At 36.9% G+C, this 27,846-nt stretch overlaps 1 protein-coding gene across 3 annotated transcripts in view; it reads right to left on the bottom strand.

Annotated features, from left to right (window-relative positions):
- The window catches only part of RELN (reelin), a 522,420-nt gene that overhangs the window by 138,630 nt on the left and 355,944 nt on the right, over nt 1–27,846 (bottom strand). For all 3 annotated transcript variants that reach the window (XM_039472914.2, XM_039472915.2, XM_074379281.1), the window contains exons 20-22: nt 23,668–23,904; nt 4,873–5,065; nt 3,660–3,772 (exon numbers count right to left, since the gene is read on the bottom strand). In XM_039472914.2, the coding sequence (XP_039328848.2) occupies nt 3,660–3,772; nt 4,873–5,065; nt 23,668–23,904 (543 nt within the window). The remainder of the gene's footprint in view (nt 1–3,659; nt 3,773–4,872; nt 5,066–23,667; nt 23,905–27,846) is intronic.

Raw genomic sequence — 27,846 nt, 5'->3', positions numbered from 1 at the left:
TAACTTTTATATAAAATAATCTGAAAGGGTTTATTCAGTAATTTTCTTTTTACAAATGAGCTATTGGAAGACAGATACTACAGAAAAATATAATACTTGTCTCTCTTACACTTTTTCTTCTGCACAAATTACAGAATCTTAGAACTCCAGGACTGGAGGGACCTTTAAGATAATCTAATTAAACATTATCATTATACTTATAGGGATGTGGCCTTGAAGAGGTTATGAATGGTTAAGATCATGTGATTAATTAACCATTGGCAGAACTATACTGAGAATTCAGGCCTTCTAATTTCTGGTCTAAGGCTTTTTGTTTGGGTGATTTCACCCCAACCCAGGAATTATTTAATTTTTTCCAACAAATATTACACTGTTTTGAGTGAATAATATAACACAAAACGATGTAATATTTGGGGAAAAAACTAATGTGCTTTTTTCTTTCACACCATCAAATGTTTAACTTTCTTACTAGATTACCGAGGGGGATAAGTTTCCTGGGGGATAAGTTTCGGTGCTACTGAAAGAACGTGAATAGGGAAAGAGTGTATATTCCCTCCCAAGACTGAATCAGGAAGAAGTCGAATTCCTGAATAGGCCAATAACAAGTTATAAAATTGAGGCAATATTTAATAGCCTGCCAACCAAAAATATCCCAGGACCAGAGGGATTCACAGCCAAATTCTACCAGAGGTAAAAAGAGGAGCTGGTACCTTTCCTCCTGAAACAATTTCAAGCAATACAAAAAGAGGGAATCCTCCCTAACTCATTTTATGAAGCCAGCATCATCCTGATACCAAAACCTGGCAGAGATATGACAAAAATATAAAATTTCAGGCCAGTATCTCCGATGAACATCGATGTGAAAATCCTTAATAAAAAAATACTGGCAAGCCGAATGCAATAGCACATCAAAAACTTATCCATCACGATCAAGCAGGCTTCATCCCTGGGATGCAAGGCTCATTCAACATATGCAAATCAATAAACGTAATCCATCACATACATAGAACCAAAGACAAAAACCACATGATTATCTCAATAGATATAGAAAAGGCCTTCATCAAAATTCAACAGCTCTTCATGCTAAAAACTCTCAATAAACTAGGTATTAATGAAATGTATCTCAAAATAATAAGAGCTATTTATGACAAACCCACAGCCAATATCATACTGAATGGGCAAAAACTGGAAACATTCCCTTTGAAAACCAGCACAAGACAAGGATGCCCTCTCACACCATTCCTATTCAACATAGTATTGGAAGTTCTGGCCAGGGCAATCAGGCAAGAAAGAAGAAATAAAGCATATTGAACTATGAAAAGAGGAAGTCAAATTGTCTCTGGAGATGACATGATTGTATATTTAGAAAACCCCATCGTCTCAGCCCCAAATCTCCTTAAGCTGATAAACAACTTCAGCTAAGTCTCAGGATACAAAATAAATGTGCAAAAATCACAAGCATTCCTATATACCGTTAACAGACAGAGAGCAAAATCATGAGTGAAATCCCATTCGCAATTGTTACAAAGAACAGAATACCTAGGAATACAACTTACAAGGGATGTGAAGGACCTCTTCAAGGAGAACTACAAACTACTGCTCAAGGAAATAAGAGAGGATACAAACAAATGGAAAAACATTCCATGCTCATGGATAGGAAGAATCAATATTGTGAAAATGGCCATAGCGCCCAAAGTAATTTATAGATTCAGTGCTATCCCCATCAAGCTACCATTGACTTTCTTCACAGAATTAAAAAAGAACTCCTTTAAATTTCACATGGAACCAAAAAGAACCTGCATAGCCACGACAATCCTAAGCAAAAAGAACAAAACTGGAGGCATCACGCTACCTGGCTTCAAACTATGCTACAAGGCTACAGTAAGCAAAACAGCTTGGTACTGGTACCAAAACAGATATATAGACCAATGGAACAGAACAGAGGCCTCAGAAACACCACACATCTACAACCATCTGATCTTTGACAAACCTGACAAAAACAAGCAGTGGGGAAAGGATTCCCTATTTAATATATGGTGTTGGGAAAACTGGCTAGCCATATTCAGAAAGCTGAAACTGAATCTCTTCCTTACACCTTATAGAAAAATTAACTCAAGATGGATTAAAGAGTTAAAGGTAAAACCTAAAACCATAAAAACCCTAGAAGAAAACCTAGGCAATACCAGTCAGGACATAGGCATAGGCAAAGAATTCATGACTAAAACACCAAAAGCAACGACAACAAAAGCCAAAATTAACAAATGGGATCTAATTAAATTAAAGGAGTTTCTGCACAGCAAAAGCAACTATCATCAAAGTGAACAGGCAACCTACAGAATGGGAGAAAATTTTTGCAATCTATCTATCTGACAAAGGGCTGATATACAGAATCTACAAAGAACTTAAACAGTTTACAAGAAGAAAACAACCCCAACACAAAGTAGGTAAAGGATATGAACAGACAATTCTCAAAAGAAGACATTTATGCAGCCAAAAAACCTACGAAAAAAAGCTCATCATCACTGCTCATTAGAGAAATGCAAATCAAAACCACATTGAGATACCATCTCACACCAGTTAGAATGGTGATCATTAAAAAGTCAGGAAAAAACAGATGATGGAGACTATGTGGAGAAATGGGAATGCTTTCACACTGTTGGTGGGAGTGTAAATTAGTTCAACCATTATGGAAGACAGTGTAGCAATTCCTCAAGGATCTAGAACCAGATATATCATTTGACCCAGCAATCCCATTACTGGGATGCATACGTATGTTTATTGCAGCACTGTTCACAACAGCAAAGACTTGGAACCAACCCAAATGCCCATCAATGATATACTGGATAAAGAAAATGTGGCCCCTATATACCATGGAATACTATGCAGCCAAAGAAAAGAATGAGTTCATGTCCTTTGCAGGGACATGGATGAAGCTGGAAACCATCATTCTCAGCAAACTAACACAAGAACAGAAAACCAAATGCCGCATGTTCTCATTCATAAGTGGGAGTTGAACAATGAGAACACATGGACACAGGAAGGGGAAAATCACACACTAGGGCCTGTCAGAGGTGGGGGGCTAGGGGAGGGGTAGCATTAGGAGAAATACCTAACATAGATGCTGGGATGATGGGTGCAGCAAACCACTATGGCATATGTATACCTATGTAACAAACCTGCACGTTCTGCACATATAACCCAGAACTTAAAGTATAATAAAAAAAGAGAAAGAGTGTGTATTAAGCTTTTGATATAAAAAAATATAAAAAAGTAGGGCTTTGCAGTGAGAAGACAGTTTTACAATACAAATTACTTGAATTTCTATATTCCTATTTTCGTTTTTGTACGTCAAACTGAAAGTAACCATCTCATTGAGTCCTCCCTAAAAAGAAAAATCTGGGGCAAGAAGGAAGGTCAGAGAAAGCTAGGACAGTTTGGAAACCATATTTTATACTTGTCTTTAGCTCTCTTTTTCAAATGTTCTTCACACAAACGAAAAGTTTTGGTCTTTTGATAATGAAATAAAAAGAACAAACATCTTGCCATTGTGCTTAACTTGCCTTCCTATTCAAGTCATACTTGACTCAAGAGAGAGAGAATTGAATCATAAGGGATAGTCAAAGTGAAAGTGACAGACATATCTAAAGATGTCATCTCACCAAGTCTTCTGGGGAAGAAGCACTGTGACTCTTCTCCACTGTGTGAATTCACTGGCATGGTAAATACTTGCCGATGTAAATTCCTGACAACTTGGCATACTAGGAAGGCATTCCTAAAAGAAAGTTAGGCAAAAATCACACTCAGCCTTTGTTTTCCTCAGGTGAAATATGTTTACTCACCCACTTTCAGTGAAAAAGACCTTAGAGAAATCTAATGTCATAATCTTAACTATTTGTGATATTAAAACAATCCATGGGTCGGGCGCGGTGGCTCACGCCTGTAATCCCAGCACTTTGGGAGGCCAAGGCAGGTGGATCATGAGGTCAAGAGATCGAGACCATCCTGGTCAGCATGGTGAAACCCCGTCTCTACTAAAAATACAAAAAAGTAGCTGGGCATGGTGGTGTGTGCCTGTAATCCCAGCTACTCAGGAGGCTGAGGCAGGAGAATTGCCTGAACCCAGGAGGCAGAGGTTGCGGTGAGCCAAGATCACGCCATTGCACTCCAGCCTGGGTAACAAGAGTGAAACTCCGTCTCAAAAAAAAAAAAAAATCCATGATTTTTCTCTTCATGAAGCTAAAACTTCATAGAAAGTCTTAAAATTATTTAAGAAATAATTTCAAATAAGGTGCCATAATGAAATTGAATATTTCCCAATACCCACACGTACATATAGAAATGGATTAGGATTCCATTTTTAGGCCTGTTATCATAACATTGGCATTTGGTAATAATTATTTTATTCACTATAATGTTTATTCATTTATTGCAGTGGAAGATTGCTAAGACATAAATAAATTTTATTCCAAGATTTATATATTTCTTCTTTGTTTCTAAAGGCAAAAGACACCACATTCTTCATATGGCCTATCTACAGGTAGAGACAGATGAAGACACCTTATAGGGAAAAAGGGACACATTTATGAAGAAAGAGGGTTAGAGACAATACTACTAAAAACATCATTTGAGCCAGTTTTGAAAGTTATTTCCATTTATTACTTGTTTCCAATTACCCTTTGGTATCTGTCATGAAGAATGCGGCATCCTTGTAATCCTTTGCTGACTTTATGTCAATTCTAAGTTGCAAATATTAAATAACACTGTTTCTTTTCAACCAAGTCTAAACTTCTAGAACTGTAATTTTTTTTGTTTTTTGGCTTCCTATGTAAAAGGCAGGTTACCCGTCACAAGTTTTAGGGAAACTAGACTTACTTCTTGAACGAGGTGCCAGGTAAGGCCGTGGTTGGTTGAGTACTCCAGCTTCACCTGGTTGTCCATGTGTGGAGTGTATTTCTGGCCACATCCCATCACCAAACTGAACTGAATCATATAGGATGCTCCTATCTGCATTGATTGTGTTTCCACATAGCGCATACTTGAGGCAACTTTAGAATCTCCTGTAAAACTAGAAGAGACAGAGGTGGAAATCAGAAAATTCTAAACACAGTGTGTTAGAGAAAAATCAAACTCTTCACGTTACACTATATGCTAAAATAATTTCATTTTACTTATTTAAACCTTGCCAAGTTCTAGAATGGATTTCAGTCAACCTAATAAATGCAATTTGAAACAATTTTTCAAAGATGTAACTTTTTTTTTAAAAAGGTTAGTACCTGTAGTTGTCAAATGTACCTAAAATTTGGTACCTGCTCATATATTGCTCATGAGTATAAATTTGACTTATTAATCTTACTTCTTGAAATCTATCCTAAGAAAATAATTCTAAATTTAGAGATAGTTTTATAAAATATGAAAAGTATTACAGGATTACTTCTAATAGTAATTGGTAACAGTGTCAACGTCAAAATGGAAGGCTTAAGTAAACTGGTAAAGCACTTGACAGAACGTTCATATTTCAAATATTTATAAAGATAATATAATCACATTAAAATACATATGATGAAATAAGTCTTAAAAATCCATACAATTATGCACGAAGGAAATTCACCAGAATGTTTGTGGTAGCTGTGTTTGGTGGCAGGAAATCTGCGATTTACAATTTTCTTTGTTTTCCTTATTTTTCAAATGGTCTTTAATACTCATGGGTTAAGTACTGAAAATTTCATAATGTAGTTTTAATGACTGCATCTCAAATCAGTAAAATTCACGTCTTACTGGGTCCCAACTGAGTACCACGTACTTGTAAACTGCTTGAAGGCAAGCAAATTAATCTTTTTCAGAGAAAACTGGTCAGGAATTTGTAATCTATCAGAGAAGATTAAAATATAGACACATTTTATTGTTGTTCCATGGGTCAATTACACTAAGGCTTGTCCATCACAGTGCTTGTTTCTGCTATTCTGAAGCAGTTTCAGTACCACTATTAGTAAACCTATTAGTCAGTGGTAAACCTGCTAGTCAGAGGGCAAAGCTGATGTAGACAAAAAAGCTAAGGCAATTCTCTGTGAAATCGTTGAGATATTTAATAAGTTTTCTTATTTACCTTTTGGTGAATCAGCCAAATAAAGATAACTATTCTGGTTTGCTTCTTGCAATGATTAAGATGTCATTTAATGATGATATATTGTAAAGATAGAGGATTACTATTGACTAAAACTCAAGGTTATAAAATATAAGCTTTCCCCAACAATGAATGATTACTGTTTAACAGTTTTAAAACTAAGGTTTTATAACTGGACAATGAATTGAGAAGTAAAATGGAAAAGCCCCAATAGAGAAGTAAAATGGAAAAGCCTCTGCTTTAGCTGAATGGCCAATGAAAGAAAAAGAAAAGTAATCCTCAATACTGCTAGTCTTGCAAATCCAGTTAAGAGAGAGCAAATGCCACAACGTGTTTATCATTACTATTTAAGATGTTTACTATTTGCGGAATCTAGGCCATGTCCTATGACACAATACCCACATTACTTTCCTTAGTTTCATCTTTCAGTAACTCCATGTAGTAGGAATAATGATTTCTTTTTAATAGATGAGAAAATGGGATTAGTAAATGGGCGACTTGACAGGAAACGAGCTTTGCCTGACTCTAAAGCTTCTTAACCAATATACTATATCATTGTCTTTCTATTACTCTAAGACTGGGAGAGAAAAAACACTGCATTTTGGAATAAATTTTGTTTATAGTGAATTTACAAATCACTAACTTTCAGTTACTATGCAACGATACTCTGATGTTAAAAATATAAAACCATGATTGCTGCTATGTGTTTGGATCCACAGGATGCAATCTAGAAAATATCAAGCTGCAGAATGCAATTTTTAGCAATATTGGAAAAATAAAAGAAATCAACACAGAATAAAAATAGTAGTAAGCCACAGAGGCACACACTTGTCTATAATGCTTCTAGGGTCTTTTAAGTAGGAAAAAGAAATCCCAAATGCTTCTCTCTGTGAGAAATAGGCATTGCTTTTAGCTTCAAGGGTCAAATGTCTTTCTAGCATCCTTTGTGAGGAAGATAATTAGAGGCAGCCAACTGCCTTCATTTAAATTGTTTACTTTAAAGATACACCAGTCTCCTGGGCATCTGAGGAGAAAACCTAATAGTGCCTGGTAGTACATGGGCTGAAGAGTCTGCAAATGACAGAGCCAACAATGCTTTCTCACTCATGCCATGAACAGTATTTCCTCACCTGACCATTTCTGAAATAATTTAAGATAATTTTTACAATCAGCATCTTGTAAATTTCTCCCTTCTGAGATGGTTTCGTGTCCTCACAATTCTATACAGAAACAGAAGGAAATGCTGTGTTTTGCAAATATTGCCTGCACCTAATGTTTGCATGATTACAAATGTAACTAAGAAATTGGCTGAAGAGAGAAAGTATTCAATGCTGAGGAGAGGCATGTGCTCTGTCAGCTATTTCAGAATAGCTGATAACAGATTTTAAAGGTGCCAAGATGCCAAGAAAGAAACGAGATAAAAGTTATGTAAAATAACAGGTTAAATAAGTGAAATGAAGGCAGTTAAACAATGACAACAAAATTTTTGCCTAGCACCTGTATCTAGAAGCAATATAGACAGGTGCTAAGACACAGGTGCTAAGATACAGCCGTTCAACTGGTAGAATAGGAGCCTAGAGTTATTTGGCGTTTCCCACTTCCTGTTGCAAATGCTTTGGTGTGGGCTGATCCATCTGCGTCACAGCCTTTTTCTTTTAGTCACTGTCCAGTGATTGGTCTAGGGGTGGCCATGTGTCCAGCAATGGGTTCTCACCAATGAGATATAAGTAAAAGGTGGAAAGTGAATTTATGCATTTGGCTTTCATTATAAGCATTTTAAAAGGGAACCAATGGAATTGGCTGTCACACCCTTTTACCTGTTGCTCCTACGGTCATCTTTCCTCTCTAGAGGGCAGCAGCCATCTTGTGACCATAATGGAACACGCATGCAGATAAAGACCTCTCTGCTGAGATTGTAGGACAGAAAAGTGAGAGAGCGCCTAGGTCCCCAATGGCCTTGTTAAGGTGCTCACAAGCCCAGGACTGCCTATTCTAGGACTGCTTGTTACAAATGACAGAGAAGCCTCTTTACTTTCATTTGTGTCATTGTCAGTGTTTCCTTGTTGCATTTGTTGTAATCTAGAACTGAATGCATTTCTAAGTGATACACCTGTCATACTTCATGGTACTATATGATATCTAACTCGATCCCTTAATCTGAAGCAAAAGCATCTTAAACTCGAGACCATTCATAGCATTAGTCCACTTGCTTGTTTCTGGTTTATTCAAGACTGGCAGTGATATTGGGTCTGTATTTTTTCACAGACTATCAATTTCACAGACTGTGATCCTTTAACTTACAAAACTGCTCCTCTTTGCTGCTTGTCTAAATCAAGATATGTTTATAAAGGCAAACATGAAGCTGACTTCTTTTCTGTTACAATCATAGGAACAGAAAAGAACAGCCCACATCAGCATTTCGGGGAGAAATTCTGGAGAGAGAAGGCATTGGGAATCAGGAGGCTTAGCTTTATTTATATTGACTTGCAAGGATGCCTCAAAAATAAAGCTGCTACATCTAATTTCAATTTAATTCCACTTAGGACAAGATTACCTTTCTAGCACTCTTTATTTCCACCTCTAAAGAAGGCTAGTAGGCTATGACACTGGCCAAACGGGTAAGAGGGTAGTGGAATTTGAGTCTCCACAGTTCTCGGCTTAGTCCATACTACAGCTTCTTTGCCTCACCCTCCCTAGCTTAATCTCATGTATTGCTGAGGATCTGTTTTCTTGATCAAGTCGGAAGCCTGTCCACGGGGAGGGATCATATCTTATTCATCTCTGCATCCTCTAAAGCACTTAGAACCTGGCTTGCAACTCACAGAAGCACATTGTTTTAGACATCATGATTTTCTAAGAGCTGGATTATCTCATTTGACCTTTGAGTCAAGACCCTCTGGGAGACCATCAGGGATCCTTAAGATTGTGTTATGGAGAAGGAAAATGGAGAAGCTGAATTGCTGGCCCCAGGGTCACATAGTTACTAAAAAGTTAGAAACTAGGCCTTCTGGTTTCTCCTTTGAAGTCCTTTCTACTATGTCCTGCCTGTCAAAGGCTCTCAAAGAATGTTTGTGAAATAAAACAAACATGTGAGTGAGGTCTCTCAACTGGTGAGTAGGCAAGTTTAACAAAACTACTTACTTAAATGTTGTAATGAATACCAATAAGGTTTTGAGGTTATCTTCACTTAAATAAATCAGTTTCTGCATTTTCCCAGAGCCTCTTTCCCATTTCCAGAAAAAAAGCTCTTTTATATGAAAGGCAGACACACATAGCCACAGCGAATGGGAGAATACTTGAGCCACAAAGTTCCTTAAAAGCAAATTCATGTCAAACAGCCAAGCAACCTAGGGAAGTGAGCCATTTTTTTTTTTACAATTGAGCCGAAATCTTTAAGAATAGTTTCGTACATAAGGCAATATGAATGAAATCTCACTATTCATGTGCCAAAAGAGACGCTAATACATCCATATTTTCATTTCTTAGAAACCTAAGCAACATTCTATTATTTTCAAGGGTCCCATAGAAAAAAAGCTCTGCAAAGCAAATTTCTAGTAGAACAGAAGAGCCATACTATGTTGTTTTTGTTTTGAGACCATTCAGAAGTTCTATTTATCTGAAGATGATGTGAATGAATCTAACCCTCTCTGACAGCATCCTTTTGTTGGTTATGTTCTTGTAATCATCAAAAAAAATGTTTACTAGATTTGATGGAAAAACTTGTTGATATTGTGGGCTTAAAGGCAGCATTTTAACTCACTTGCTATTTCTACAATATTACATTTGAAAACAGAAATAACCATATTAATTTAGTGGATTATAATAATTGTACACTTCTTGGAAAAAACAACCTGATAATATAAAAGCAGCATTGGTTTTTGTTGTTGTTGTTGTTTTGTTTTTTTTTGTTTTGAGATGGGGTCTTGCTCTGTCGCCCAGGCTGGAGTGCAGTGGCGTGATCTCAGCTCACTACAACCTCCACCTCCAAGGTTCCAGCGATTCCCCTGCCTCAGCCTCCCGAGTAGCTGGGATTACAGGCACCTGCCACCACACCTGGCTAATTTTTTGTATTTTAGTAGAGATGGGTTTTCACCATGTTGGCCAGGATGGTATTGATCTCCTGACCTTGTGATCTGCCTGCCTCGGCCTCCCAAAGTGCTGGGATCAAGGCATGAGCCACTGTGCCCGGGCAGCAGCATTGTTTTAAGAGGTAAAAATGTACAATTGCACCTTCTAGAGATAACCACAAAACGTAGAAACACGTTTTGGTAAAAATACTTCCAGACAGTTTTTCTCATGTGTACACACATGTACTACTTTTGTTTCTTTTTTTAAAAAAATTTTTGAAAACATAGTAAATCTGCTTTACTCCTTTTTACAACATTTCATTGCCATCTTTCTCTATTGAAAAAATGTGGTGAGAAATTTTCATTTTTAATGAATCAAGCCAATTTTCAATTATAAAAACTTGGGGAGGTTTTCATTTTTTACTACTATAAACAATACTTCTGTTATATACATCCCTGCACATCTTTGTGCATGTGTCCAATTATTTCCTTGGGATAAAGTCCTAAAAGCAAATTGCTTTCTCAAAGCAAATCCACACTTAAAAAGTTGACACTTAACTGTCAAGCTGCCCTCCACAAAGACTGTACCAAGTTAAATTTACCAAGAACAGGCTGGGCGCGGTGGCTCAAGCCTGTAATCCCAGCACTTTGGGAGGCCGAGGCAGGTGGATCACGAGGTCAAGAGATTGAGACCATCCTGGTCAACATGGTGAAACTCCATTTCTACTAAAAATACAAAAACTTAGCTGGGCATGGTGGTGCGTGCCTGTAATCCCAGCTACTCGGGAGGCTGAGGAAGGAGAATTGCCTGAACCCAGGAGGCGGAGGTGAGCTGAGATATGCGCCATTGCACTCCAGCCTGGGTGACAAGAGTGAAACTCCGTCTCAAAAAAAAAAAAAAAAAAAAATTTACCAAGAACATTAACAATGACTGAGGTGGCAATTCTTACTACTTGTCAGTACTGAACTTTGATGATACTTTTTATTTTGGCCAATTTATGTCTATACTCTCTTAATCTACATTGTTTTGATTACCAAAGAAGTTTAGAAACTTTTCGTGTTTACTGGCTATTTATATGTATATATTTGTGTGTGTGTGTGTGTGTGTGTGTGTGTGTGTGTGTGTGTGTGAAGCCTTTTCATGGAATTTGCCCATTTTTAAAGCGGGTTCATTTTTACTCACTGATTTGTAAGAGTTCTTTACATAGTGAGGATATATAGTCTGTCATATGTGTTAAAAAGATTCCCTCGCTTTAAATTTGTTTTATGTTTTGTTTCTTTAGGGAGGTTTTTCCTCCCAAAACACAAGTTTAAAAATTTTAAATAGTGAAATACTTGACTGTTATAGTCCCTAATCTTGTTATCATGTTTTATTGGCATCTTTTGAGACCGTCTCTGAGCCTAGTTCACGATCATATTTTCATAATGTCTATTGAACATCCGAAAGGAATATACATATGTGTGTGTGTGTGTGTGTGTATATATATATATATATACACACACACATACATTTTATTTGTAGAGTATAATCTTTATCTATTAAATCTTGCCTGTTAATTACTGCTGTAGATTGTATGTTTGTCCCTCCAAATCTCATTTTGAAATTTGTTCCCTATGCTGAAGATGGGGTCTAATGGGAGATATTTGGGTCATCAGAGTGGATCTTGCATAAATGGCCTGTTGGTGCTGTCCTTGAGGTAATGAGTGAGTTCTTGCTTTATTAGTTTTCCTAAGAGCTGGTTCTTAGAAACAACCTGGGACCTCCATGCCCTCTCTCCTTCCTTTGTGACCATCTACTCTCTGTACCCACTGGCTCCCCTTCTCCTTCTGCCATGTGTGGAAGCAGCCTGAATCCCTCACCAGATGCAAATGTTGGCACTGCACTTCTTGTACAGCCTGCAGAAGTGGGAGCCAAATAAACCTCTTTTCTTTACAAATTACCCAGATTTAGGTATTTTTTTTTTATAGCAACACAAACAAATGAAGACAATTACCTTCTTAATTTGTCTAGGTTCTAATTTTTTGTTTCTTGATCCATCAGAAAAATTAAATAAGGACTAGAGCAGAAAAATTAAAATAATACTCTAAATTATTGTGGTCATAATTTTCTCTTTGTAATTTGAATGGGTTTTGCATAATGGTCCCCATTGTATGGTATTCAATATGTGGAGATATGGACTGATTTTATGTTCCTATGTGCCTCTCCCTCTTAGATTACCACCTGTTACTAGTCTCTAGCCGCTGCTTCTGCCTAGAAGAGTTGAGACCAAGAATATGTGGTCACTAAACATTTTCTCATGCTGCTTTTATCAGCACACTTTCCTCTAACAGCATTCCTTGCAGAAACATTCATGTTTCAGGTTCCAGAAATGGTATGGCATTTCCTCTATGACACTGTTTGGATCATTTCTATGTTAGAGAGACAGTAAGCAAAACATGTGAGCTTAACAAGCCATATTGATACGATAGACATTTAGATAGACATTTATTACTCTTCCTCTTGGCTTCCTGATTACGTTCTTTCAACCAGCTTACTAATTCTTTAAGTAAAAATTTCCAGATACTGAATTTATTTTGTAACAGATTTTTACTCACTACACCTCCAAACAAATTTGGAATCTCTCTACCAATGTATTTGGCATGTATTTAATCAATACTTCATTTAAAATGTCTTTATGGATTTCTAAGTGGCTATACTTCTTACTTATCTAGTTAAGAGTTTCGGGTCATGTCAGTAATCAAAATGTTTCAGCATCTGTTTCAGGCTCTTTTTGTCCCTAGTACCTGCATTGTTTTGCTTATCTTTACCTTTCCTAAAGTTCACAGTTTATATTCTTCATCTTTTTCATTCCCATTCCCATTCTCTCAGTTTCGAAATTTATACATAGTTCTTCAATTATACCACTTCAGGGCTAGAATCTTAGTTTAAGCTAGATAAATTATTTGGCCAATAAAAAGCATAAGCTGAGTTTCCTGACTGCTATTAATTCAGCATTTATAGAAAGTAGTCTCTCTGTCCAGTGAAAATCTCTGTCCAGTGGCAGTTTATTCTCAAGAATCAGATAACTTCATGGGAGATAGAACTGGGGGAATGTGTCCCCCGTGAGATCCAGGCTGTCTGTATACAATGGCCATGATGACTGCAAATGAACGCTGTCCCTTCTTTCTAACCGAGCTATGTACACTTAACTGCGGTGCAGCTGTGGGATGGGAGACTCTTTTAGAAGCCACAGAGAGCAGCTCTTCCACCCCTTCTGCTGAAGTCCAGTTTCCATTTTCAGCCCAGCCACTCGCCTGTGTCTCCTGTGGAACTAGACCAATTCACCCAACATTCCAGATGCCAGCAGCTAATTCCAAAAACGTTTTAAAATAGGTAGCTTTAAAGTTTATAGAAATTTGTTGGTGAGATCATGTGTTCAAAGTTTTCTGTCTACTTTCTGTTGATGAGTGTTCATTTTGCCCACTTCACCGCATTTTTAGAAAATGTGCATCAGCTGGAGCAAACTGTGGCAGAAAAAGCAAACCTCTGCTGGGTGTCCGCTGGAGGGGGAGTCAGTGCAAAGCGCAGCATGAGCTGTGGCCCCCAGAGAAGAAGGGAGAGAGGGAGACCAAGAGTCAGAGAAGAGGGGCCGACCGCAGGAGACCACGCACCCAGGGAAGAATCCATCCTCCCAGCTCTTGTAGTGCCTGCCAGTCTTCTGTCAGGAAACTGTGTGTGTGTACATGAGACGCCAGGGGCAATACTTCCCTACCACTAATGTGGGGATGAGGGTGATCAGGGGAGCCCTAGCTGTTTCAAGCTCCTTCTACTTCTGCCTACAACTTCTGATGTGGTTTGGCCATGTCCCCACCCAAATCTCATCTTGCATTGTAGCACCCATAATTCCCACATGTTGTGGGAGACCTGGTGGAAGATAATTAAATCACCAGGGTGGGTTTCCCCCATACTGTTCTCATGGTAGTGAATAAGTCTCATGAGTTCTGATGGTTTTATAAGGGGAAATCCCCTTTGCTTGGCTCACATTTTCTCTCATCTGTCACCATGTAAGACATGCCTTTTGCCTTCCACCATGATTGTGAGGCCTCCCCAGCCACATGGAACTGTGAGTCCATTGAACCTCTTTTTCTTTATAAATTGCCCAGTCTCAGGTATGTCTTCATCAGCAGTGTGAGAATGGACTGATACAACTTCTGTTCATCTCTGATCTCAGGCTATCCAGAACTCTCTGACTCCTGCTTCTTTTATGTTACATCCACATTATCTCCAGAGTCAATTTTGGTTGAAAGAAACTCACCTGATCCACATTTATACCACTTATCATTAGGATTTGCCCTTTCAACACACTCCTGTCTCTCTCAGTTCTTTTCTATCGCCCATATTTCCTTGCACGTCCCTTCTTTTCAGGACAGAATACACTGGTTGATATAATTGGGCCTGACAGCCCTGGCTGAAAATATTTAGCATGGACGGGAGAGAGAAAATATATAAGGAATCTTTGAAATCATCTTTCTTTCTCCTTCCAACTGTGTGCAACCCCATGCCTTATTTAGAGGATACTCGAGAAGAGCCATTTTAAGACTTTTGTAGGACCTCAATACTTTTAATTTTGGAAACTTCATTTCACATCACAGCAAACATATTAAAATGCACCTATGTACTGCATTACATATAAATATTTTGGGTCGCAAAAAATAGTTGGATTTTGTAACAGATTTTATTTGGCTACTAGTAATGCATTTAATATACTTTTTTGGCTGTGATTTAAAGATTCAGGAATCTTTAAAAAATTTTAAAATGATTTCCATTTTGAAATTTTATGAATATGAAATTTAGTGATTAATAAAGTTAGCCTAAAGTTGTATTTTGCAGACATTTAATTAAAATGTATTCATTTTATTTTGGTGAGTTTCTTGTCATATTTTTGAGACAATACACATTTTTGCAGTCCTTGGACTTTTCCCAGTCTCCTGGAAAGCTTGGAGGCTGCAAGCCCTGTACCCAAAAGGGGAGAAGAGCTTTTTAGGCAGAGGCACAGCTCATGCAAAGGTACTGGGAGAGGAAGGAGCTTGGCTTGTTGGTGTAGAAAGAAGGAAGAGCAATGTGACTGGAGAGACTGAGTAAAAGCCAGCAAGGCAGGGGAGGAGGCTGCACAGGCCAACCCACATGGCTCACCCAGGGCCTATCAAGGAAATTTTATGAACCACTGTCCATAGAAAATAACTGTCTCAGACTAGGCTGGGTGTGGGGGCTCATGCCTGTAATTTGAGCACTTTGAGAAGCAGAGACAGGTGGACCACTTGAAGCCAGGAGTTTGAGACCACGTTGAGCAACATGGTGAAACCCTGTCTCTACTAAAAATACAAAAATTAGCCATATGTGGTGGCTGATGCCTGTAATTCCAGCTACTCAGGTGGCTGAGGCACGAGAATAACTTGAACCTGGGAGGCAAAAGTTGTAGTGAGCTGAGATTGCACCAGTGTACTCCAACCTGGGCAACAGAGTGAGACTCTGTCTCAAAAAAATAAAAATAAAAATAAAAATAATTGTTTCAAAATGCTAAATTTCTGTTTCAATAAACCAGAAAGAACCACAAATCTAAACCATCAAAAGTAGACTTTTCTTGCTGTTGATTTGTTTAGTGGTCTCTCTCCTTACTTCTGAGACCTCACTTCCCTATTTAGTCCAAAGGAAGATTTTTAGAGGACTCTAACTTTGGAGACATACATGACTTAAAAATTAAGCCCACGGACATCAACAAGGCATAAGTTTTAGAAAATGGCCATTTAATCCATCCCTTAGGCAGGTCCTGATGATTACTACATCCTCTAATATATATCTTCGAGTAGTTCATTCATCCACTGTCACCATCCTATCCTAAGCTCATGCAGATGACACTAGTAGCCTCCTACCTGAGCTCCTTCTACTGCTCCTTCTATTATCCTGTACCCCTATTCTTCACAATGCAGCCACAATTATTGTTTAAACATAAGGAAGATTATATCACTCCCCTACTCCAAATTATTTGCCAGATTCCTGTAACTCTAGAGTAAAATCCAGAATCCTTATATTGCTCTATGAAGCTATGTGATCTAGTTTCTTGGCTGCCCTTGCTGCTCCCTCTGCCTGCAAAGCTCTCTTTCCATACTTTTACACGGTTGTCTCTTTCATCATTCTGGACTCTAATGCCTCCCAAGGGGCTTCCCTAATCCTCTTACCTAAAATAGCACCACTCTCCACTCTGCCACATAAAACCCCATTTCTGTTACCCTAACAGCACTTTTCACTGTCTGGAATATTATTATGAATTTGTGTACTTGTTATTTCCCTCCAGAATGTCAGCTCTACAAGCAAAGGGCCTTTCTATCTTTGTCTCCAACACCAGTTGCTACAGTTTTAGTACAAACAGTGCCTGTAAATCAATCAATACACAGCTGAATGTATAAATTAGTCTATCAATAAATGAACAACTTCAGGTAATGAAATCCTCATGGCGAAAAAGCCAAATAAATAGGCTCTAGTTTAGAAAGTCACGTATAAATCTATTCAATTATATTAGCAATTTTATAGAGGCACCAAAAGTCTTCAGTACTGAGAATACTTCAAAGCTGTTGAGAATAATAGGAAGTGACGTTTCCATTTGTCACTCAATGTATTTACCTTATCTACCTGCTAAGCTTCCTAGACAATCATTTACTGTGAAATGGTCACTGAGGTGTCTCCTGGGAGCCATCTCACCCAGACTGACTTCCTTAAGCAGCACAATTTTAGTTGATTTACTGCTCTTTTTAATAGTCTTTTAAAGAAACAATCCCAAGAATACTCTAAGCATGCTAATCAACTATTTAAACAGACAGAATTTCTGTATAAGCTAAAGGTCGATGTTTCATGAAGGAAAATCTTAACAAAACTTACTTGGCTGTTATTCTATACATTGATTCATTTTATAGAGATTGTCAGTAACTTTTTCCTTGTAAACTGAGGAATAGAGCTATCTAATATTCCATTTAGGCACTAATCACACTCCTTCTATGCCCACGTTTCCCAATAACACAATGCTTACCTTAGTATCGGGTAAACACTGATGAGTTTCCCAAGATTGGTTTAAAGGAATAGAGATCTGCATGTAGTAGACTCTGATACAAAACTCTTTAAACACATATTCCTATTTCAATAAATTAACCAAGAGGCAGCAGAAGGAGAGGTAGCTCTCATTTTAAAATGTGTGGTACAATGCTTACTAATTGTGTGCTGATCTGCCTGTGGGCCTGAATGTCCCTACAGAGGCAGGTTTACTTTGCACAACATGAGCTCTCATGGTTGTTCTCCAGGTCATTTTGGAAAACTCTTCGAGTTACCCATTACTACATATTATTGTGGATTCCTGATGGTCTTTATAACCTACATGTACCTGAACAAATAGTCCCTCTCCTGTAACTTAAAATTTCACCTATCATTCAGATCTGTCATATTATTATATAATAATGCAACAATAAATTATTGCTTTTCTTTTATTGTTAATAAGCCCCAGTACTATTTTCTAGCTCTTATGCAAAATGAACTATATTTAACTTATGAGATAAACAGGCTTTTAGGATACTTTTTAATCTGGGATTTTTGCCTGGGTGACTCCTGCTTCTCATAAAATATATAAACAAATAATTTTTTCTTGTCCATGCTCATAAATACTTGATGAAATATGAACACATACTACTTTTAAAATGTTCTGAACATGTAGCATTTGTCAATTCCCTTTGACTTGGGCCACCCACACTGCAACTGTTCTCTTCATTTTAGACCTCTAGTTTCCTATTCTCTTGGGCTAACCATGCCACCTGGAGCTGGTGTGCAAAATCAGGCTTCAAAGATCCTCCTACCACAACATCACATACCACTAATGTTACCCTTTTTTCCTCATGCCTCCTTTTTTTTTTTTTGGATGGAGTTTTGCTCTTGTTGCCCAGGCTGTAGTGCAATGGGACAATCTCAGCTCGCTGCAACCTCTGCATCCTGGGTTCAAGTGATTCTCCTGCCTCAGCCTCCCAAGTAGCTGGGATTACAGGCGTCTGCCACCATGCCCGGCTAATTTTTTGTATTTTTAGTAGAGATTTGGTTTCACTAGGTTGGCCAGGCTGGTCTTGAACTCCTGACCTCAGGTGATCCACCCACTTCGGCCTCCCAAAGTGTTGGGATTACAGGGGCGAGCCACTGTGGCTAGCTTCCTCATGCCTTTTGTAATTCACAGCTAATTTCACTTTTTTTCATGTGGCTTTTTTTACTTCCTTTGTACTTTCACTACTTTAGGAAATTTCTCTTTCTAAAAAATGACCAACAGATGACTAGTACTAGTGATTTACTTGTGTTTTTTTTAAAAAAAGCTTTAATTAAAAAAGTAAAATTAGACATAAAGAACATGTACCTTCTAACTTTAGTACCCATGAAAGGCCCTCTTAACATTTCTACAGGTCTCATCTATCTTTGAGTCTTTTAGTTATATCTGCTGTTCCTCAAGCACCATTAGCGATAAGCAAAAACTACAGCTTTTCTTATCTTAATTTTTGCTTTAATTATTAGTAGAGTCATAGTACTTTTTTTATACCTTTTTATTGCAAATGAACTGTGTTTAAGTTACAACATGAGATAAACAGACTTTTAGGATCCTTCAGGTCTGGAATTTCCTAGTAACCACTCATCATTCACAAAATACTTTCTATGATAACACATTCTGTGTTGCTAGAATGCAATCCGTCTGTGTAGCAATGATGACTGCCATTGAGATAGGAAAGTACTGGCAAAAATAAGTATACCCACTATGAGCTTTCTGTTGCATAATCCTCCAACCTTTTCCCTCAACCAAATCTAGTTTATACAATAAAACTCTTATTTACCATTTCTATTTTGATCGCTTTAAATTTCAGAGAACGCTCTTTTGTATTACTCAGGCAAAATAATATTTGGCAGTCTCTAAAATTCAAAAATGATCATTATGTGGATCTTAGAGATACCAGTTTTCTTCCTTTCAACCAGACAGTGAAGGGAATGGAAATGGCAGGCTCATGGTAGATATTTGCTATCTATGATCTCGTTTAATCTTTATGATAATTTTGGGAGTAAGTATCATTGCTCCCATTCTATAGATGAAAATCTCAGGCTCAGATGTATCCAGTTTTTTTTTTTTTTTTTAGAAGAAATGTAGAAAAGAATAATAAAAAAATAAGGTAAAAAGAAAAAAAGAGAAACTCAGGTTCAAAGAGACTAAACAAATTTCCTTGAATATGTGGCCTTTTTATGTTACTATTTTGCTATGGGAACAGGTTTGGTGATTTAATAAAGAAGTCATTAAAACATGTCACCTTCTAGAAATTAAAAAAGACTGTGCAAGACTAGTGTTCTCACTGTATGTCCAATTGACAGTTCATTATTAGGGGCTGGCAATGGAGTGAGGCTCAGATATAAGGCAGTGGTGAGAGTGGGAGTAAGGGTTAGGGATGGCACTAGCTCATGAATGGGATGAAAGACAAAGATGGGACAAAAGGGTAGAAGTTATGGGTGGAGTTAGAAGTCAGGGATGTCTTCATACACTATTAATAAAACTCAGTTATTTCCTCTCTTAATAAAGTTGCTTTGATGCAAACTTCTTAAAGCAGCTACATCAAAATATATACTTCTCAAAATTCCTCATTAGTTAAAATTATCTGGCTTTAATTTTACAAGCTTCTAACTGGCAGTGTGAGAATCTGAAGTCAGGCCTATGATCTCAAAGCCTATGTTTTTACCACACCACATTTCCTAAAAACAATTGCCAATTCTAAATTCTAAACAAATGCCAATTCTAAATGCTACAACAACCATTCTATCCCAATTGTACACTTATTTATTTAGAGACAGAGTCTTGCTCTGTCACCCACGTTGGAGTGCAATGGCATGATCTTGGCTTACTTCAACCTCTGCCTCCTGGGTTCAAGAGATTCTTGTGCCTCAACCTCCCAAATAGCTAGGATTACAGGCATGTGCCACAACACCTAGCTAATTTTTGTATTTTTAGTAGACATGGGGTTTCACCATGTTGGCCAGGCTTGTCTTTGAATTCTTGGCTTCAAGTGATCTGCCCATCTCGGCCTCAAAAAGTGCAGGGATCTAGGCATGAGCCACTGTGCCTGGCCTCAACTGTATACATTTTACAACCAAAACTCTCTATACAAGAAGATAGCAATGTCCTTCCTACCTGTTGTATCTAGCTGGTTTATCAGATGGGGTAGAGGAAAGTTAATGTTCCCTTGGTATTATCATTAATAGTATTAGATGCAATCTTTAATTAACTTTAAATAGAATTATTCCTTTAGTGATCTTAAAACATATGTAAGAGATTTTAAAAAATATTTTTGGAATCTAAAGCAGACAGAAGTTTTGAGTTCAGATACTATGTATGGAGGAAAGCATTCAAAGAATTAAAAGCAATTAGTTTCTCCGCTGGAAAAAAGTACTCTAGGATGACATGCTGGAAAGTGATTTATAGCATACTGACTGTAGTTCTTCTAATGAAAAAGCAATTGTCCAAGTTTTCCCTGAAGAACACTCTTAGGAATGACAATCTACGCTCATGGAAAGTCATGAGTTAGAAAATGAGAACTAAATGAACTCACAGCCAAGAAAAACCAAGAATAATTAATTTAACACCAGCCATTCATAAGACCACGTATATATTTCAAAATTTCCCTTGAGAGAAACAAGGTCACTTAAGGGCAGAGACCACATACTTAAATATATTTAGATAATTTTTACTTAATAAGACAATATGCTCCAAAGGTTTTACATTTAAAAAATGACAGCTTGTTTTAGGACTATGAGATTATAATAAATAGTTGGTCAATATCATCACTTAAATTTTAATACTGTAAGGAGTGTTTCCGAAAAACATCCCTAAGGTGAACTCACATTAAATCTTGGACAATGTATCCCTCAACAGTGGCAGAGAGAAAACAATGTCATTAAGAGGGGTTTTATTCTGACTCACTGGCTAAGAAAATAGGAACAGTTTGAGATCTTCCATGTTGTTTCATTTAATGGGAAGCAAGCATTTTTCATGTCCTTATTAAAGTGGTTAATGTGTTTCTCTAGTCTCATTATCACCGCCAGAGTATACTCTCTGTTGTTTCATAACCAAGACAACTCCTTTTCGTTTCACAGAGATCAGAAAGTCAAATCGATTGCTCACATGTGGTTGTTAATAAAACTCCTATGGTGCTGCTCAAGGTGCCCATGGGGATTGTACAATTATTTATACTTTCTTATGGTTTTTCTACAATTACTGTGATTGTACTTTCACAAAGTAAATGTATCTCCATCAATTAAAGCAGTGGTGTGTTAAGAATATTCATCAGACTTGTGTGAAAAGATATTGTTCTTAGGGTTTTGATCAAAGCAAAGAAATTAAACTGCTGTTATCATGCATTCAACCCAAGTGTTAAATTAAAATGCTCAGCAACTTTTGCATTTATCTGAGCAGATGTTAACTATTTGTGAAAATAAACATGATACAGGACTTGCATTCATGATATGACTCTTTGTTGTAATACTCTATAAGTATTAAAAGTGTTAGGAAAAAACTCTTCTATACAAACTTGAAGGATGTAGTTTATGGTACATGCCCAGTTTGAATTACTGTCAATTCAGGTCAATTTAAATTTTCAGAAGCATAAAATTCTAAGAAATCTCATTTTGTTCTACATCTTTGCACCTTCTTATTTGCTTTACTCTTTTTTTTTTTAAGTCTCTAGGACTAAGAAAGAATATCTGTAAAAAGAAGCATCTGAGGCTATCAAATAGAAAATGTGTCACTTGAGCCTGGGAGGTGGAAGTTGCAGTGAGCTGAGATCGTGCCAATGCACTCTAACCTAAGTGACAAAAGTGAAACTCTGTCTAAAAAAAAAAAAAACAAAAAGGAAGAAAATGTGCAGTATCACCTTGCCTACTTTGTCTTATAGAAATTTAGAAATTTCATTCTATCCAGTTTGATAATGCTTGCAGCAAAGTGACCAGCTGTACTTCCATTCCGTTCCATTAGCTGTCATTTTGATGCTAGAATTTTAGCCTGCTGTGTGTGAGATGTGACTATACATGTACGAGTCCCATCAAAGGTAATTTTCTGTGTAGTAGTGTGTAAAATTCACCTCTAATTATGATATGGTCACTGATGGGTCATTATGATATGCTCTCTGGAGGCAACAGTGGTGAACAGCTTTCAGTGACATTCATCTGAAGGAATTAAATTGGTCTGACCATGACTCAATACAAAATAAAAGTCTCTTAGAAAATTATTCTTCAATCATATTTCCAGTCCTAAATGAACCTGGAGAGAGGCAGTACACACAGTAGTGAAGGTTGTGTGGGTTTTGGAATCATGCAGACCTGAGTTTTTAAATCTAGGATCTCTGGGCCTAGAAGACCCTCAAAGATCTGGCCTCCACACATCTCTTGGTTTCCTTGACACTCACTACCTGGTCTCCAGAACAATGGGCCTCCCTCCTGGTCTTTGAACATGCCAAGGTCACTCTCGCCTGGGGGAACTGTGTGCACTGCAAAGTTTCCTGTAGTTGGATTTCTCTTCCTCCAGATCTTCATGTGGCTAGAGCTCCCATGTTCTCCCGCTTTCCAATCAGTGGAATGTGTTATATCCACCATGTGAACTACACAAAGGCAGCCTCCTCCCAGAAGCCTCTTGGGAGTTCCCTATGTAAATTAGGCAGCTCCTCACCCTAGTTAACAGTGTTGTATCATCCTGCTGATGTTCATGAAGTACTAATCACCTTTAAATTATTTGCTGTTTTTTGTATGCAAATTAAATTTTACATGCAAATTAAATTTGCATATGACCAAAGGAGAAAGAATCTAAAAATGAAGAGTACCTTAATTAGGCTCTCCCAGAATTTTGAAAGCCCACTGTCATTAAGTTACTGGTCCAATACTGCTTGATAACATGGATTAAAAAGGAGATGCCAGTTAACCAATCATGGCTAGAAAAAAACTTCTAGGGCTTTATATAAGGCAGCAAGAAAACAGAACTACTCATGAGAAATTTTATTAAAATAGTCACTAGAGGGATGTCCTGTTTCCTTATGAATGCCATGGGCTTCTGAAGGGGTAGTCATATGTAGAATATGGTAGAATATGGTAGTCAACTTAATTACTAACACTTTTCGAAGAGGTTTTCTTTTTCATATGTAACTGTGGGAAGTAAAAATTTAATAAATATGGTAACATTTTGTATTTATTTAAATCTATCAGTATTTTGTTTCCAGTCCTCTTTCCTAAGACATCTTACCTGTAGGCATACAAGTAAGCTTGTGTAGACATACTTGTAAATATTTACTGTTTAGTAAATACTTGTCAACAAATGACTAAGTGCTGAATAGACTGAAAGATCATCCTCATGTTCCAATTCCTAGTGCAAAATATAACAACAACAATGATGAAATCCTTACCAAAGGGTCCAGTCATGGCCACAGTATGGCTGAACATTCCCAAGGTAGAATCCCAGAGACTGAGTAACCTCCACAAGATTGGTAAAGTCAAGACTAATGCTGTTGAAAAGCACAGACGTCATGATAATCTCATCAATAGCCCACACGTCTTCTCCCTGGGAAGAATGATACGGTTGCCACCATCTGAACTGAATTCCAAACTGCCTTGCATCGTCTGGTAGTTCTACGGAGATTATTCTAGAGAAAAAGAATCGAAGTCAAAATTTAGATTATTTTGGTATCTCAAAACGCAAATGTATACAGTGGGATAGATTTTTCCCTGAAGTATAGTATTAAAAAAATAGTTCTCCCATGATTATAAACACTGTTTTTTCTGAGATGTCCAGTTTCCTGTCTGTTTCCAACAAAGTCTTCCAAACACATCCCAAAATGTAACTTTGCCTTCACTCATCTGCTTTTGAAAAAGCTCTCAATAAACATGGTAGACAAAGTGAGAGTATTCAACATAGACTGGTAAAGGATCTTGGGCAGCTTGTTATACATATTACAGTTTTGGCTCTTTGGAACCAGAATACTTCCTTATTCCCATGAGTTTAGCTTAGTGTGTGAGGTCATTTGCTGTAGCATGGTAGCTATGACAGTAAACCTGTATCTGAGAAATGGAGAAGAAAATTAAGAATAATATCTAATTTCCAGGAGCAATTATTGTATACAGCAGCAGGAACCATATATTAATCGCCAGTGCAATGACATCTACTTGAAAGCTCCATAAATCACAGTACCAAGCTGCTTGCATCCACACATAGGTGAGATGTGAAGCAAATGGCAAATGGAACATTTGTCACCATCAAGGTACGATTAAACACCAGGAAAGGTGCTTGAAGTAAAGGCACACTGAAAGGGTTGAGTTTTTTTTTACGTTAATGAGCAAAGAAAAACTTCCTCATTCAAGTGACTAGTTGAATAACTTAGAAATAAATTATTTTAAACTTTAATGTCTAAGGCTGAAATTACTGAGAAATTGGATTGGCTTTCATGTTTTTATTGTGTGAAGAAACATGCTAAACCACCTTTTGGGAATGTGCTATTTTACATACTGAAAGTTATTTTAAAAATAATTACCTATTTTCCCATTAAATAATTTGTACATGGATATATGGGGTGGACTAACATGACTATCAACATTGATTATACAAACAGTAAAGAATTGGTAGAACTTGTTGCACTATTAGAAAACATATTTTCTAAATAAAGGAATATTCATATGCAAATACAGAAATAAAACTTTAATAAACTTTAATTAAAACTTCTTAAACGAAAAATATATAGCTATAATACATTTGTGAGTTTTAAATACTTTCTGTAATCTGTAAAATTTTTCACCAGTGTAAATTTATTAGAAGAGTCAGGTTTTGTTAAGTATTTTACTAATTTTCATTTTAATTTTTCTAACCTGTTTATTAAATAAATGCACACATTTATAAAAATGCATAACATATAGAAACCAATTATGCCATATTTAAACTGGTTTAATGATGAAAATGCCAGTCATTGATTTAAGAATTTAATTTTTTTAACATTATATTAGAAAATTATAATTTTTCTTCATATTAATAATTATAAAAGCAATTAATATTCTCTCTGATGAAAATAAATATTATTTTTTAATGTAACAACTGAAAACTAGAATTTCCCAGGCAACTTTTAAGGAAAATAGTGTATGTGAATATGATAGCAGTGACTGAAGTGACCAATATTTTTACGGCAGAGGTGTTAAGACTCTGGGTCTGTAATTAGACTCTTGAGTCAGAGTTCCTACTCTGACACCTAATGGTTAATGATTTTGCAACTGTAGATAAAGCACTTGATTTCTATATGTCTCAGCAGCTTCGTTTGTGAAATCAGGTTAATGCTTTTGTTTTTTTCTTTGTGGTGGAGTCTTGCTCTGTCACCAGGCTGGAGTGCAGTGGTGAATCTTGGCTCACTGCAAACTCCACCTCCCTGGGTTCAAGTGATTCCCCTGCCTCAGCGTCCGGTGTAGCTGGAACTACAGGAATGTGCCACCACACCGGGCTAATTTTTTGTATTTTAATAGAGACGGGGTTTCACCCTGTTGGCCAGGATGGTGTTGATCTCCTGACCTCATGATCCGCCCGCCTTGGCCTCCCAAAGTACTGGGATTACAGGTGTAAGCCACTGCACCCGGCCAGAATAATGCTATTCTTATGACAAAGGCTAGAAACTTTTTTGCCTGTTTTGCACTATTATGCCTTAGTACCTACAGCAGTATCTGGCACATAAGCAAGCACTCAACCAATTTTTGCTGCATAAAGTACATATTATCAGTATACGCCTGACAGAGATATGAGTACAGATGCACAAGGAGGTTAAATAATCTCTTTAAGGTTAAGCAGACTATAAGTACTAATGGCAGGATTTTGACCCCCGGGGAACTTGGCTCTAGAATCTTGTTCTTAACTTTTACATCGTATCTTTCGGTGTAGTGGGAGTTCCTGCTGATTTCAGCACTCTTTGCAAATTATAGTGACTGGTTGGAATAGCTGTGGAATTGTCTGATCAGAATATTCCTAGAAGAGAATGCAGAGACTTGACTTCAGTCAATTTTTTGTCTCAATCTTCCTCTTGTGTGTAGGTCCTAAGCTCATAGATTTATTTTTTAAATGTTTTACAGTAATATGTACTATGGAATTGTTGACATAAAGAAACAAAGAGGATCAAATAAAAAGATCAAATTGTTTAAAAAATGTTTACAATTATATATACTACGGAATTGGGTGACATGATAGAAACAAAAAGGAGATCAAATAAATAAGACATAAAAATAAAGTAAGATTAGACTTCACAGTAATTTTAGGCTAAAAACAAGCCCTATAATTAAGAGAAAAGCTAAAATAATTTTAGTCTCACCAGTGATACGTAATTTTACATTAATAAAAATGCCAGTTAGTTCACAAGACATTCTAGTCAGTCTCAGTTAAAAGACTAACTTAGATATATCATCAGACCTTAAATTTTATTAATAACAAGCAGATACAGTTCTTTTATTTACTGAGTGAATCATAGGCAAGCAAATTATTTAAAACAGTTAGGGAGTAAGAGCCAACTAGCATGTCTAATTTATGGATCACACTTCATTTTTGAACAGCCACAGCATAAAGAAACAATATGGAATTCATAGCAATTACAGACAGCAATTTATACTGAAGGAAATATAGCAAATGGCTAAAAGCATCAAGATATATTTAACTCTCTTATGAAGAATTTACATGGCTTGTATTATTTATCTAAAAATATAATTTGGTATCTAGAATATATCAAATTCCCTTTTTGCCATGTTACCTTTTATTAATCTTTGTAAGAGAGAGGGGGTGGGAGGAAGAGTCTCACAGACAGTGGTGTATATTTAAAAAGTGAAGGCGTTTTTGCTATCATTACCACGTTCTCCTTCTAAAAAAATCTCCACTTTGATCTTAATCTTTCAAGCCATGCACATATCTAATACTGAAAAGCCACCTTGATTTCTAGAAGAAAAATGTTGCTGTCAAATGGCAGGCAAGATTAAATGCGCCTTTGCAATAGCACATTAAATGTGTAATTATTTTTCATATCAACAAAGATTAATTAAATTTCATGATATAGATTGATTACTGAATTTTGCAGCTGTCCATCTTTGTTAGAAAAAATTGTGCTTTAGGCCAACTTAGGATGGTGATATTTTCTTCATGTTTTCATTTCATCATCATTACCTTGATTTCTGTTTAATTTTGATTTAATGGTTACTATGAAGAGTCTAGGAAAGGTTCTTTAGGATTCATGTGTCTCTACTGAGTAAGAAAGTTGAGTTTAGCATTAGATTTTTACCTGTACAGGGAAAACACCCAACACAGCTGGTGCATTCTTCAAATTTTATAATGTATAACATTTATAAGTTATAATAGATGTTAATTATTATCTGTTACATTCTACTTCATTTGCTATGAAAATAAAAGTTCTCATCTATTTGCAAATATTTAAAGATAGGGGCAGTTCTGGGCAGAACTGTAAAATATATAAAATATATCCTCAGCCCTTCTCTTCCCACTTTCCTGATGCCTGTCTTTTTTCCAGTTTGCTAATGCAAACTTCTGGGCCCAAAGCCCTATCTCTTTCTCATCTCCT

Source organism: Saimiri boliviensis, chromosome 10 (genome assembly GCF_048565385.1).
Source record: "Saimiri boliviensis isolate mSaiBol1 chromosome 10, mSaiBol1.pri, whole genome shotgun sequence".
NCBI classification, from domain to species: Eukaryota; Metazoa; Chordata; class Mammalia; order Primates; family Cebidae; genus Saimiri; species Saimiri boliviensis.
Note: the sequence above shows the minus strand (reverse complement) of the source record. Positions and strands in the feature narration are given on the sequence as shown.